The following is a 15,363-nucleotide window of genomic DNA, read 5'->3' as shown; positions in this document are numbered from 1 at the left end:
ATCCCATAACAACTATTGTATAGGATCAAATGAGTCAATATCAGATAAATGGATTTGGGTTAGAGCATGGTTACCTGACCCAAGCCCTCCTTCATGTACTGCATGTCCTTGCAGTAAAACTCAACATGCACGTTGTCTAATGTAGAAATGAGGAACTGTCGATGCCTACAAAAAACGTAAGCTTACAAAACTGTCGATGGTTTACAAAAAAAAAACACACAAAGTGCTCGAGTAACTGGGCAGGTCAGTCAGCATCGGTTGCTACTTGATCTGCTAAGTTACTCCAGCACTTTGTGTCTTCATTTACTTTGCCTACTTCATTAAAATTTGCTCCTGGCTAACATTCTGCGTTTTGGACACTGAGATTTATCTGCATACCAACATTTCACACAACTGTAATTAAACTTTTCAATCTGGTATTTTATTTCCTTAAATAAAGGAACAAATGTATAGTTTCATTGATTGAACCCGATTCACAGTAAAGATTACCCTTTTTACTGTTCACCGCTACCAGAAATCTAACTCCATTCTCACAATCTCATTCTCAATGAACTGCTATAGTCGCAATAACGTACTGTCCCAGACTTCTAGGAGGGCTAATCATGTACTCATGTTGGGACAAAATCACAATGGCTTATGGTTCTTGGTCAGGAAGTTGTAGGCTGTAACACAAGCTGACAACATGGGCGTATGTGCTTGCAGTTTTTCCTCAAGGTAAGCTTATTTCACATGTATCACAATAAACAGTTGCCAAATTTAAAACTGGACCTTTCCTACGGGGAATATGGGAATCCTGGATAATGTATAATGTAACAGAATGAAAGGTTTGTACAGTTATTAAATCAGTTGTGCAACATCAAACAAATCACTCTGACAATGTTACTGTTCTATCGTTTTAAATATGTAGATGGAAGTGCATGAACTCAAGATAAAGAGACAGAGAGCAGTGTATGATTTGATTAAAATGTTGAATAACAACCAAAGAATAATCATCTTTATTCCCCGTCTGCTCTTCTCATCACTTTGCTCATTTAGTTTCAAGGACAGGAGCAAAATGCTTAAAATTTAATATGGTTCTGAAATAACTTTGAATGTGATGGAGAATAACAAGAATGAAGGAATTACTAAGTAATCAAGAGCTTGAGTATGAAGGATTTAGTACTCTTGTGTCTGCATATCTAAGGAATTGAAACTTTTTAACAAAATCAGTTGAGCAAAAACTGTGACGGTGAGGATGCTGTTGTGTCTTGGGAAGAAAACATGGGGCTGTGGGTGCCAGATGATGAACAAGATAAGAAATGCAAGGTTTTGCAGTTTGGCAGGAAGAATTAAAATGCCGAATGTTCGATAACAGAGAAAGACTACAAATACTGCTGTGCAGAGCAATTTGTGTTCTCATTTTTGAAGAAGTAACCAAGAAGATTGATGTAGGCAAGACCATAGACATTGTCTATATGGTCTTCAACAAGGCCTTTGATAAGGTTCCGCATGGCATGCTGCTCTGGAGGGTTAGATTGCATGGAATCCAAGGAAACCTAACTAGATACAGAAATGTCTTAATTATCAGGAGCAGAGGGCTGTGCTGGAGGGAGTTTTACGGACTGGTCTGTTGCGAGTGGTGCATTGCAGCGATCGGTTCTGGGCTCATTGCTGTTTGTCATCCATATGAACAATTTGGATGAGAATGTACAAGACATGATCAATATATCAATATGCTTGCTGATAACACTAAAGCAGATGGTGTCATTGACAGGGAAGGAGGATATCAAGAATTACAGCAGGATCTTGTTCAGCTGGGCAAGTGGGTCGAGCTATAGCTAAAGGAGTTTAATGCAGATAAATGTGACGTGTTACATTTTGGGAAGTCAATCAAAGAGAAACAAATGGTAGGGCACTGGGGAGCATTGTCGAACAGAGGGATTTCGGCATACAAGTACATAATTCCCTTAAAGTGGCATCCTGGTATATAGGGTGGATGGTGAAGGTCGTTTTTGGCATTTTAGCCAGGAAATTGATTACAGAAGTTGGACATAATGTTCGAGTTGAACAAGACAGTGAATATTGTGTTCAGTTTTAATAATCTTGCTGTAGGAAGGATAGTTAAGGTAGAAAGCATACAGAAAAAATTTACGAGGATGTTATTGGGACTTGAGGGCTTAAGCTATAGGGAGAGGTTGGACAGGCTAGAACTTTATTCCTTGCAGCACTTGAGGTCGCTTGGTGATCTTATAGAGGTATATAATATCATGAGGAAAATAGGGTGAATGCATAGTGTTTTTTCCAGGGTAGAGATATCAAGAACTAACAGGCATAGGTTTAAGGTGAGAGTGACAAGATTTAAAAGGAACTTGAGGGACAACTTTTTTCACACAGAGGGTAGTGGGTATATGGAACAAGCTGCCAGAATTAGTTGTTGAGGAAAGTACAATAACACTATTTAAAAGACATTTGGGCAGGTACATGGATATGAAAGTTTTAGAGGGATCGGGGTCAAATATGAGCAACTGGGCTTAGCTTGGGTGGTGCATCTTGGTTGGCATGGGAGAGTTGAGCCGAAGTACTTGTTTCTGAGCTGCATGACTCAATGTCTCTAAATGCAAAGTTAACATGCAGGCACAACAAGTAACAAGGAAAACTAGTTAAATGCTAACCGTATTGCAAAGGTAGCACACAAGCAGAAAATACTTCGCACAAATTCTGAGGAGTGCAGTGAGACTACAGTTGGTAAATTGTACATCATCTTGATCTCTGTATTTATGGAGGATGTATTTGCATTGGAAGCAATTTAGAGAAATGTTATTACGTAGATTCCAATAATTAATAGGGCAATCTCATGAGAAACAAGTTAATATGTGGCGCCTATTCATCATTAGCATTTGGAAGAAAGAGTGATGTTAAGTAAGGTTTTAAGAGGGTTCACAAGGTAGAAACTGAGGGATGCTTCACCCTTGGAGATACAATAAGAACTAAGGCATACCTTCAGGGAAAGGAATCACCAATATAATAAGATGAGGAAGATCTTCTTAAAGAAAATTATGAATCTTTAAAATACTACCTGCAAAATAGTGTACTGAATCATTAAATATATTTACGGATAAGGTGAGTCATGGGTTATGGGGAATGGGCAGGAAAGTTGAGCCAAGGTCAAAATCAGATCAGCCATTATTTTATTTAATGGTGATGATGCCATTTCTTAATTGTTTGTTCTGCAGGACGCATAGGAATGGAATCTCAGGCCATGGTAATTACATGCGTGGTACAAGGGTCATTGATCATTGCATGTCTCATGATTGAAATAGAAGATATTTTCTTCCAATATTTTAATTCTTCAAAACAGTGGGAATGAAGTATAGTTTCCATTTACAGTGGGTAGATTGCATCAGAAAACATTTTTTATTGTTCCACATGATGGTTCAATACGTAGGTTTACGAGCATGTAAGAGCCACGTAGACCAATGCAAACAAGTAAAATTTTTAATTGATTGTATTTTCATTTGATTGTATTCAACCAAACCCGTACGAAATTTGACTATGTAACCAATGTATCCAAGTCTAAAGTAGGGTGCACTCAAAAGATCCTACAAATGCCTTGAGTGGATGCAAAATATGCCGAGGCATACTTTTAAAGACCCAGGTGTTACCCAGGGTTCTGCCCAACCTTCATCCATCAATCAATGTAATCATTAATTTTGTCATTAATCAATTTAATCAAATAATGTTGTCATTAAAACATTGCTATATTTGAGACATTGCTGAGCATAAAATAACTGCCATGTTTTGTTTCACATTACTTCTATAAAATGTATTCATTCTTGTAAGACATTGGCTATGCGATGCTTCAGGTTATTCTGAGGCTGTAAAACTGTCTCACTATGTGCAACCTCTTACTTTTACTAAATTACAGAGTGTAGCATGGAAAACCAAATGAGAGCAGTATACATAGCTGCTTTGAATTTGTAGTCAGCAGGAAATATCAGATGGCCACTGACATTTATTTTCCCTTTTATCAAAGTGACTAGCAACCTAGTATCTTCCATTGGGCATCGGAGACACAACTGTAATAACAAGCTCACTAAAAAACTATTCAAATTTCAGAAATCTCAAACACAAACCTAAGCAATAAAAATAGGATTTTTAAGATTATTTTAAATAAATATACAGGAACTGTAAATATACAGGAACTGTATGTTAAATGTTTTAAATAAAATAGTGATTTTAATTTAGAAATTCATTCTTATTATGAGGAAACGGAACTTCACATGTATAAATTAGATATTTTTGAGATCTGAGGTCAGCAATTATGACAGTGGATTATTAAAATCGTTCATCAGGGGCTGTCAGTTTGAATGGATTTTAAACAAAGAACAGAATGTATAAAGTTGGAGGCACACTTATCAACTACATCTATTTTGCTGCTTCCTGGAACTACAAATTCCAATTCCTCACTACAAAGCATGTTTGGACATTTCAAACCATTTCAGCACAAAGCTGCAAAAAAAAATTCTAAACTGTCGTCAATGTTTCGGAATACTGAAAAACGTAACATGTACGATGCATTATAGTTTCAGGAATTTAATGCAACAATGGCACTTTGTATTGGAATAGATTGAAATTACACCAAAGTACTTGGAAATGAAGTGGAAGTGGAATTCCAGGATGAAGCAAATTTTTAATGCAATCATGGTATTAATTATCGATCAGATACTTGGGGACAGCAGTGTTAGCCGCTGCCGAGTTGTTAGCATTCTTGCATTCATTTCTCTGGGTACACAAATTCTGATTTTTTTTTTCCTGTGCTTTGCATCCAAAAGTAATCTATTTTTCCAGATTGAAATGCTATTTTTAGATCTTTTTGCACCACTTTATATTTGGTCAGCTACTTTCAATTCAACGCACCCTTACACACCCAACTTGATTTTTCCACCATTCATGCAAGAGGTGGATTCACTCCTTGTGCAGTGTTCTTTTAGGCACCGCAGGGGAACTTAGATCATTCTGAAGAGCAACAATAAATGGGTGCTTCCTGCAACCAAGGTTTCACAAAGGAAAATCCCAAAGTTATCTTTGACATTTCGTGCTCCTCTACTCACCTGTTTCCACACAGCATTGACACCTTCTGATCTCGCTCACTGGCACAATCCCGCTAGTATGATTCTGGTCACCTGCACCCCACAACAATCTACCCAATTTCTCACCTACATCATGCCCTGAACCTTGACTTCAACCACCTCCCCATCCACCTCAAGATGAACTCCACCTCTGTCTCAGGTACCACATTTTCTATCACAAAAATATTTTAATGCCCTTTCGACTGTGTTATGGCCTTGGGCATGCTCTGTTGCATTTCTAGACAAGTTGTATAACAACACATGAATAGATGAAATCACAAAATCAGAACCCTAAACATCTTATAGAGCCATACAGTGTGAAAACAGGCCCTTCTGCCTCATTTACCCACACCAGTCCAACGTGCCAGCATTTGGTCCATATCCCTCAAACCTGTCCTATCCATGTACCTGTCTAACTGCTTCTTATAAGTTGGGATAGTCCTTGCCTCAACTACCTCCTCTGGCGGCTCGTTCCATACACCCACCACCCTTTGTGTGAAAAAGTTACCCCTCAGATTCCTATTAAATCTTTTCCCCTTCACCTTAAAATCTGGAGAATCTCGCAGACATCCCGTCAATTACTTAACTCCCTCTTGAATCACATTAGTACAGGTGCACAACCTTTTATCCGAAAGCCTTGGGACCAGACACTTTTCGTAATTCGTAATTCGTAATTTGTCGGCCTTCGGAATGGAAATTTTTTAGCGTAGATTTTAATGGCTGGCTCAGTGGTAGAGTGCTCGGCTCATATCCGCAAGGTCGCGAGTTTGCACCTTGATCCCGGCAGTTCCTCGGTCGCGAGTTTGAGTCTTCAATGTAGTTTTTTCTTGCAGAATAAATGTCTGTATGAAATGCAGTGTGTTGAATGAATTCCTGAATTTGTAAATGTGACCGCAGCATTGAATCACCTCACGCACTCATGTCACTCTTATATCCGTGTGCAGCAGAGGCGACGTGCGTTTGGCGCCAAACGTGAGCTTTGGTGTGCAGACGACATCCTGGAAAAAATGTCCGGTTTCTTCCAGGTAGGCGATATACCCTCCCGGGCAATATACCCTCCACTTCTCTTTTATGAAGGGGATTTAGTTCCCCTTTCTTCCAGGACCGACCGGAGGTTCCGCTGTCACCTCTGCGGGCCGCCCTCGGTGAACGTCCTGTCTCCCTGTCCCTGCGATAGCAGGAGGCGATCAAACAGCACAATACCCCCCTCCCCCTCCAATGCCAGAGGAATCCGCTCCCCGATGGGCCGCTACGGCGACAAGTGGCAGTTCGCCCACAGCCCGAGCTGCGCGACCCCAAGAACAAGACGTACCTTGCACACCATCAGCTTCTGCCCATACGGGGAGCGTGTTCCTCTGGAGTTGGAGCGGGGCTGGGCTGGAGTTGCTGATCTGGGATCGCCGTGCTTGCAGTGGGCCTGGGGGTCGGTGTCCCGATGAGGGGGCACAGCTCGGGCTATGGGCGAACTGCCACTTGTCGTCGTAGCGATCCATCGGGGAGCGGCTTCTGGTGGTTCTGATGTCTCCGGCCAGTTTGCAGTTTTCCTCTGGAGTTGGAATGGGGCTGGGCTGCTGCTGGCTGTGGGTCTCTGGGATCTCCTTGCTTGCAGTGGGCCTGGGGGTCAGTGTCCCGTTGGTCCTGACGTCTCCGGTGACTGGCACTGTATGCTGGCATCGCCGACTTGAAGACAGTACAAAGCCCCCGCGCCGGTGAAATGAGCGGGGAGCTGGAGAGGGGAGGGGAAGGGGTCACACACATGGCCGGGAAGCAGAGGGGTGTAGGTGGGGTGAAACTGAAGGGAGCGACAATTTGCTGCTCCCTGCCCGCTGAGTTAAAAAGTTCCCACGCAAGACTCACGATACACTGTGTATCGTGAGTCCACCGTGGGAACTTTTTAACTCAGCGGGCAGGCAGCAGCATATTGTCAATTATTAACCCTCCCGCGCAATATACCCTCACCTTCTCTTTTATGAATGGGGATTTAGTTCCCCTTTCTTCGAGGACCGACCGGAGGTTCCGCTGTCACCTCTGCGGGCCACCCTCGGTGAACGTTTCCAAGGACCTTTCTTCAAGGACCGAAAATATTTCCGCTATTCGGAGGTTTTCGTTATTTGGATCTTCGGATAAAAGGTTGTGCACCTGTAATTCAATATCCCAACTGAAGTCCATTTCAAGAGTTAATTGCTTTGTGTATGAAAAATGTGATATTTTCTCCATTTTCTTTTGATCATTTCAAATATCTGTCATCATAATTTCTTATTTTTAAAGTGCTGCATCAATGAGCGTACTTTCCTGAAGAAAGGTCTCGACCCGAAACGTCACCTATTCCTTCGCTCCATAGATGCTGCCTCACCCGCTGAGTTTCTCCAGCATTTTTGTCTGCCTTCAATTTTTCCAGCACTGCAGTTCTTTCTTAAACATAAATACTTTCCTTTATCACCTTTTGCGCAGTCTGACTCCTCACGTGGATACTGTCCCAGAAATAATTTAAGCTACTGAATGTTCTAGGATATTTAAAGATATAGTTAATAAATATTTTAGAAATAAATTGTAAGGGTGTGGTAATAGCAGAAATGAAAAAAGTGTGAATGATTTTAGGCATGAAATGCCCTCCTGTGCTGAAGTAACTATGACTTGACACTGTTGCAGACCTAACACAAATTTGCTGCAAGTACTATTGCCGCCAAACACACCTAACTGGCTGCCATCCAACTAATGCTTAATGAGTCTGAAACCATACAGATGCCTATATCATGTCTCATCCAAATCTTGTTCAAACATAATTTCTGAACTTAATGACCTGTACAATCCAGACTAAAAAACAAATTGTAACAGAACAATCAGCATTATTCTCTGCACTTCTTTCCAAAAATGTCTGCCTCCTTAAAACCCTGCTAAAGACTCAGCCACATAAAAAATTGATTCTCAATTGGTAGCACTAAACATGTTTCATCGTACCAGCAGCATTGTACTCTGCCTCTGAAATTCATTTCCATTGAGATAAACTCAACATGCTGCTCCACATTTAGTGCAGGCAATTGAAGATGATTTTTTAAACAATACTTTCATACAAGCCTTTGGCTAACCCCTCAGCTCGCTCATTCTCATCATACTTTGGCAGTCTCTCTTCTATTCAATGGTGAAGCACGATGTAATGTTTTCCGAAACATTAAAAAGGCGCTACATAAATTGAAGTTGATCATAAGGTCATAAGTAATAGGAGTAGAATTAGGCCATTCGGCCCATCAAGTCTACCACGTCATTCAATCATGGTTGATCTATTTCTCTCTCATAACCCCATTCTCTTGCCATCTCCCTATAAACCCTGACACCCGTAAAGAATATATCTATCTCTGTTTAAAAATATATCCTTTGACGTGGCCTCCACAGCCTTCTGTGCTTTAATGTTATATGAATAACTTAAAATAGACACATAAATTATACCCTGATCGCGGCCGGTAGGCAAAGACAAACAGAGGTGGCACTGTGGCGCAGCAGTGGTGCTGCTATACAGAGCCAGAAACTCGTGTTTGATTCTGACTATGGTGTACTGTCTGTACGGAGTTTGCATGTTCTCCCTGTGACTGCTTGGGTGTTCTCTGCGTGCTCCGGTTTCCTCCCACAATCCAAAGACACGCAGGTTTGTAGGTTAATTGACTTCAGTAAATTGTCCCTAATGTGTAGGATAGAACTAATGTAGAGGGTGATTGTTGGTTGATGTGGACTCGGTGGGCTGAGTGGCCCATTTCCACACTGTATCTCTAAACTAAACTAAAGTAAAGCATCAACTACCCAAGAAGGGCATTGAAAGGCCTTTCTTTAAAGGAAGTGTTTTGTGACAAATGTGATTTTAGTGCTATATGAATGAGAGATTTTTGTCTTTAGATGTATTGAATCAAAATTAGAAACAGGATTAAATAATGTGAAGCCCAGCATTATATTGCAGCCTCCAAAATGTACCAACTGATGGTTTCTTAAAGTTTCAATTACTTCAACACAGGCTAAAAGATAACATTAAGAGTGTTTTGTAATGTGGTAATAGAATTTAACTTCACAGAATCTGAACTCCAAAGGATTGTATTGGATAATATGTTTTAAATAAATTCTAAATAGTACATTAGTGTTAGTGTAGCTGCTGCTGCTTGCTGGTGCTGGCGCCGACGATGGCTGCCACGGTGTATTGGTCCTTGTTGTTTTGTATGCGTTTCTTTGTTTGTGTCGTCTGTGAAAACCCTACACAGATTACTTTCACGAGAGAGGTACTCATACGAACATACAGTACCGCCAAACATCGTTCTGGATTTCTCTCACTCGCTGGATTATTTGGACATACTCGTCGGTGGGGCTGAGGCTGTGTTCAAGGTCTTGAGACGGAGGAGGACCCGTGAGAAGTGCTCTGGAGCACTCACCCGACTCCGGCGACGAGGATCACGCTCACCATTCCCGAGCATATTCCTGGCAAACGTACGTTCTCTCAATAACAAAGTGGACGAACTGCAACTCCTGCGCCGGACAAACAAGGACTTCTCTTGAGCCGCTGCCCTGTGTTGACCGAGACCTGGCTGTGTGAGTCGACCCTGGACAGCAAGATGCAACTGGCTGGCTTCCAACTTCCAAGAGCGGACCGCAAAGTGGAAGCAGCAGGGAAATCAAGAGGCAGTGGAATATGCTTCTATACCAACCAGGAGTGGTGCAGCGACAACATGGTACTGTCAAAGTTCTGCTTTCCCAACCTAGAATCCTTCTTTATAAACTGCAAACCCCTGCTGTATGCTCTGCAGTTTGCAAATCGGGCCAATAGATCTGTGGATGACGCAGTCAACCTGGGCCTGCACTTCATCCTCCAGCACCTAGACTGCCAGGGGACCTATGCAAGGATTTTGTTTGTTGATTTTAACTCTGCATTCAACACCATTGTGCCAGAGCTACTACAGTCCAAACTTTTCGAGTTGGCTGTGCCTGAACCCCTCTGTCAGTGGATCATCAGCTTACTGACAGACTGGAAGTAGCATGTGAAGCTGGGAAAGCACTTCTCGGACCCGCATACCCTCAGCATATGAGCGCCGCAAGGCTGCGTACTCTCTCCTCTACTCTCTCTACACCAGTGGTTCCCAACCTTTTTTTGGCCATGCCCCACCTAATCACCTCTAAAACCCTGATGCCCCCACCCCCCCCCATGTGGTGATATATAATTCTTAACATTTAAAAAGTGAACTCTGTTTCAGCTGAAGAAGCTTAAAACGCCAATACCTTGGTTTAAACAAGCTTCAAAAGAACATGGCATCCATGAAAAAGAAAAATGAAATAAACAAAAGACAGTTAAAGTTCTGAGCAAGAAATTACTAAAAAATTGTAAAAAAAAGAAAAAAACATTAGGTGGTATTAAAATAATAATAATGATAAATATGATAATACAAGAGTATTCACAGGTAATAAAGAGAGAGAAAATTTCTATATTAGAATAATCTCTTATTTTTAAGGGCGCTCAATTGCCCCCCTTAAAAATCAAATTGCCCCCCTGTGGGGCGTACGCCCCACGTTGGGAACCACTGCTCTACACCAATGACTGCACCTCCACTGACTCCCCTATCGAGCTTCTCAAGTTTGCGGACGATACAACCCTGATTGGACTGATCCAGGATGGGGAGGAATCTGCCTATAGAAAGAAAGTGACACAACTGGCGTCCTGGTGCCATCGCAACAACGTAGAGCTCAATGCTCTTAAGACTCTTGATAGACTTTATGAGAGCTCCCCCTCCCCTCACCATCAACACCCACAGTCACATCCGTGGAGTCTTTTAAGTTCCTGGGAACCATCATCTCCAAGGACCTTAAGTGGGGGGCTACCATCAACTCCAGTCAAAAAGGCACAACAGAGGATGTACTTCCTGCGGCAGCTGAGGAAGCACAATCTGCCATAGGCAATGATGGTTCAATTCCATAAGGCCATCACAGAGTCTGTCCTCACCTTCTCCATCATGGTCTGGTTTGGCTCAGCCACCAAGCATGACATCCGGAGGCTGCAGCGAATCGTCCGATCAACTGAGAACGTTACTGGCTGCAACCTTCCCCCCATTGACGAACTGTACATTGCAAGGGCCAGGAAGCGAGCGGGTAAGATCATCTCTGACCCCTCTTACTCTGGCCACAAACTCTTTGAATCACTTCCTTCTGGAAGGCGACTCTGGACTGTCAAAGCTCCCACAGCCCGACATAAATAAGCTTTTTTTCCCATGAGTAGTAACTCTACTCAATAACCAAAATCTGTAGCCTCCTTTTGCTCTGGTATTTTATTTAATTCACATGTTTCATCAATAATGTTTTATTATTAATGTTCAATGTTTTATGTATCATTCCTAACTGTCACTGTATGTCATGTTGTCAGTTGCGGGCAGAGCACCAAGGTAAATTTGTGTATGTGAATACTTTGGCCAATAAACATTCATTCATTCATTCATTCATAAATGCAAATGTGATTTATTGCTCAGAGTACCAAATAATGCTAATAATTGTCGACTCTGCAAAAACTTGCATAAAACTACTGCATATGTTCGGGATTGATGAATTAGTTATTCTTGCATAAAATCTTCCACAGGAAATCTTCTAAACTCTTCATAGATAATTTATCAGAGAGAATAGGTCTTGTATAAGTCAAGACAAAATTGATTTTGGTTTCTCAGGGACAGAAAATTAATGAGTGCATTCATTTCTGCCACCGCACATTTTATCTGCATCTGTCTAAAGCTCGGGTACAAGGTGATGATACTCTGCTAAATCTAGAAACTGGTGAGGCTATTTAAATGACGAAACTTATAGAATTTGAAACAACCTTTAAATCAGGAGCTTGCGATAGATTTGATGGAATCTAACATTAAAGCACATGTGCATTCTGCTATTTAACCTAGCTTTGCCTTCAGAAATAGACAAGTAAAGTCCGATGCCCAGGGTAAAATAACTTCCATTATCAACATACTTTTAACCATACAAAACACATTAAGCAACCTAATGGGCATAGCATCGAAAAAGAATTGACCCCAGCTACATGATTTTAGGACAATAACCAAACGTACAGTCAATGTAGGTTTTAAGGATTTTTTTTCTTCTCATCAGAGAAAAAGGGAAATTGGAAGATGAGGTTTAAGGAGTGAATTTCAATATTCACAACCTTTGTTGTTGGAGTCAAGACCACAATGGAACAGAGAATGAACAAGAGGAGTGTTAAAAGTTCAGGGAGTTTATAGGGAGTGAGTAAGTGCTGTATCTTCTCCACTTCTGTGTCTTCTCCACTTCTCAACTAAAATTGACATTTTCCAATGCATTGTGTAATTTACAATCATAACAGTCTTTTGTTCCAAATACATGCTAAACCAGATTTTTGTTTCCATTGTTGTTCATTTTTCCAGCTATATTTTAAAACTCTCATCTGCAGACACACAAAATACAGTTGGTCTAAATCTACCATGCAAACCGGACAACAGTTTTAACAAAATGTCTCAGCAACCAGTGTTCTGATTTTCAGGAAAATAATTTCCATAAGTAAAGACGCAATGAAACAGAACTTTACCTTTCTGGTGGAGGTACTTCCGGTAGTAGTAAGCTCCGAGGTCCACATGCTCTACTATATATCGCTTCACTTTGTCAGAATGCACAGCCAAGTTTTCCTTTGCTACCTCTAACACTGCAACTCCTGCATTTGTACAGTGCGAGCTCAAGGAAAGTTCAAAGGAGTTGTTTTCAGTTCCACTCAGTGACCCAGAGTTCGACCGGGAGAGGCTAACCTTGCGCTCTCCTTCTCCGCCAATCTCATTCCGGAAGTACGAACAACTTAGCACAAGTTCATTGCTTTTCTCATCCCCATAGTCTACATTGAGATTCTCTTTTGAGTTCAGGTCTTCTGTGCTTCCTGCTGGAGAGCTGAAGCTGATCGAATGTGCAAGCGGACCAGCAGACAATGAGGCAGCAGCAGCCGCTGAGGCACCTGTTGTGGTGTTCCTTCTCTTAATAACACTATGCCTGGTCATCGCAGCTTCATTCAAGTCAAAGAGCACGCTCTGCACATCGTAATGGGCAAAGCATTTTTGGCCAGTCCAGCTCCTCATACTGTCCTCTGATTTGCTGTCCTCGAAGTCTGCCGACTTGCCCAACTCACTCTCACCTTTGGCATTGCGCAACTTGCGGAAAATGGAAGAGTCTCCAGTTTCGGATTTTGACCTCCTCTTAAGCGGTTTCTCTCTTTCTTTGTGCATTGGCCTGGGACTCCCTCTGTGTGCAAAGAAACCATCAACCGAGTCGTGTTTGGCACTGTCCATGCTGGAGCCATAAGCTTTATTAGCTTCTGCCTTTAATAGCTCGCTGAGTTGCTCTGGTGCTGGGCTGCGTTGATCTGTCTGATCATTTCTGTAACCCTTTAATAAATCAAAAAAACTATCTCCTGACATACCATGCTTGTCAATGGAGGAAGTGCTACCATACTCACGATGAATAGCAGCTCCCATTTTGTGGCTCAAAGCTCCATACTCTTCTCCTCCGTCCACATCCAGCTCACTGATCGTGATATCACTATTGCTCCGCTGCCTTATTCTGCGAAGGTTCTTTGCAGGGGACTGGAGGTAACCATCAGGTGTAAGAAACCTAGAGTCCAAGTTCTCCATTTCTTGTGCCTTGCATGGTCTATAATCACTGTGCACCCTCTTCGAGGACAAAGACTCCAGTGAATTTTGATTACTTTGGCACAACCTGCTGCTTGGGCTACTGGAGTGGATAGACATCACCGTGCCCTCAGGACTACCTGCAGATTCCTGATCACTTGTTCTGCAAGAGTCCATCCCCATATCCTTCCTGGGAGGCCAATCCGCAATTCTTGCTCGAACACCCATTTTAGGCACATTTGGTGTTGCACCGACATGGTGAGCACTTTCACTTCGTGGTGGCCCCGTTGAACCAAAAGTACCATTGGGCGTTCGGAATCGCCTTGTATAGAAGTCATCTGAGCGCGAGCCTATCGTTAGTTCAGGCCCATAAACTGAAGTGGCGCTGATGCCCACCCTTTCAGTCTGGGAACGTTTTAAACTGGTCATACTCCACACTGGTTTCTCACAACAGCTTTCACTAAATACACGACCATTTCTTTCATCAAGTACAAATCTCCACGAGAGCAACTTCCAAGCAAGTCCAGTTGAAAGTTAATAATAATTATTTGTAGAATAATTTTCAAAAATATCCATGTTCGAGCTGATCGTGATCTGTAAAGCTTCTCTCTGAAGATCCATGCGGCATTTTCATAATACGGATTTCACAGATTATTTAACTACCGTGGCTTGAAGAAAATCTGGGGGTAAAAGAGAAAAAAATGCATTGGTTAATCTGTTTCTGCTTAAAGTTATCTAAAGCAATTTGAAATACCCTCATGACAGCAGAATACCACAAGTGCTAGAAATCCAAAAAAAGCACGTAAAACTAGGAATCCTTCACGAGGCACACAGCTTCTGTAGAGGGAGCATCGAACAGATAACAGAGAGTTGAATAGTCCAATAGAACTGATTGATGCAGAATTGCAAAACAGCACAAATTGACGATTCCACGATTCAAGTGCCTTGCTTTAGGAGCAGCACGGTAATAACCTGCTGACAGCACAAACAACTTGAGTTCAATTCTAACCTTAGCAGATGTGCTTGCTTTCTCCCTCTGGCTGTTCTGGTTTCCACCCAAATCCCAAAAATGTGCTACAGGGAAGCTTATTGATTATAGCAAATTGCCCTGCGTGTAGGTGGGTTGTAAGAGAATTATGATGGTGTTAATGGGCATGTGAGAAAGAATAGATCATTGGGAGATGCTGGAAGTAATGGAAGTGCCCAGACAGGCAGTATCGGTTTGATAGGCTGAGTGGCCTCCTGCACTGTATGTGCAAAATTGAGGCAGGTCATTAGGACTTGACATTAACACATCCATTCCCAGACTTGATCATTTCTGCACTAGACCCCACAAATCAAACCATTCTTGTTCCCGACAGAGAAATGAAATGCAGTCAGCCAAAGGTTCTATGTTGAAAATTACATTATTGACATACTCCAAATATGATTTAAAATCATGACTTACAATAGTTTTATTACATATAAAACTTTTTGTGCAGTTTGAACTGCTTTCCCCCATGAATTAGTTTGCTAACTGACTTTTGCTAATTATTGGAGGTAATATCAATGGTTCAATGGCACTTTATTGTTGCATGTACCTGGGTACAGTAAAATTCCTTTTCTGC

General features: G+C 41.8%; 1 protein-coding gene across 5 annotated transcripts in view; it reads right to left on the bottom strand.

Moving 5' to 3' along the window:
* Positions 1 to 15,363, bottom strand: part of sipa1l1 (signal-induced proliferation-associated 1 like 1) — a 351,678-nt gene that overhangs the window by 117,321 nt on the left and 218,994 nt on the right. For all 5 annotated transcript variants that reach the window (XM_055640839.1, XM_055640838.1, XM_055640834.1 and 2 more), the window contains one exon: positions 12,673 to 14,436. In XM_055640839.1, the coding sequence (XP_055496814.1) occupies positions 12,673 to 14,185 (1,513 nt within the window). In that variant the 5' untranslated portion in view covers positions 14,186 to 14,436. The remainder of the gene's footprint in view (positions 1 to 12,672; positions 14,437 to 15,363) is intronic.

Source organism: Leucoraja erinacea, chromosome 9 (assembly GCF_028641065.1).
Source record: "Leucoraja erinacea ecotype New England chromosome 9, Leri_hhj_1, whole genome shotgun sequence".
NCBI lineage: Eukaryota > Metazoa > Chordata > Chondrichthyes > Rajiformes > Rajidae > Leucoraja > Leucoraja erinaceus.
Note: the sequence above shows the minus strand (reverse complement) of the source record. Positions and strands in the feature narration are given on the sequence as shown.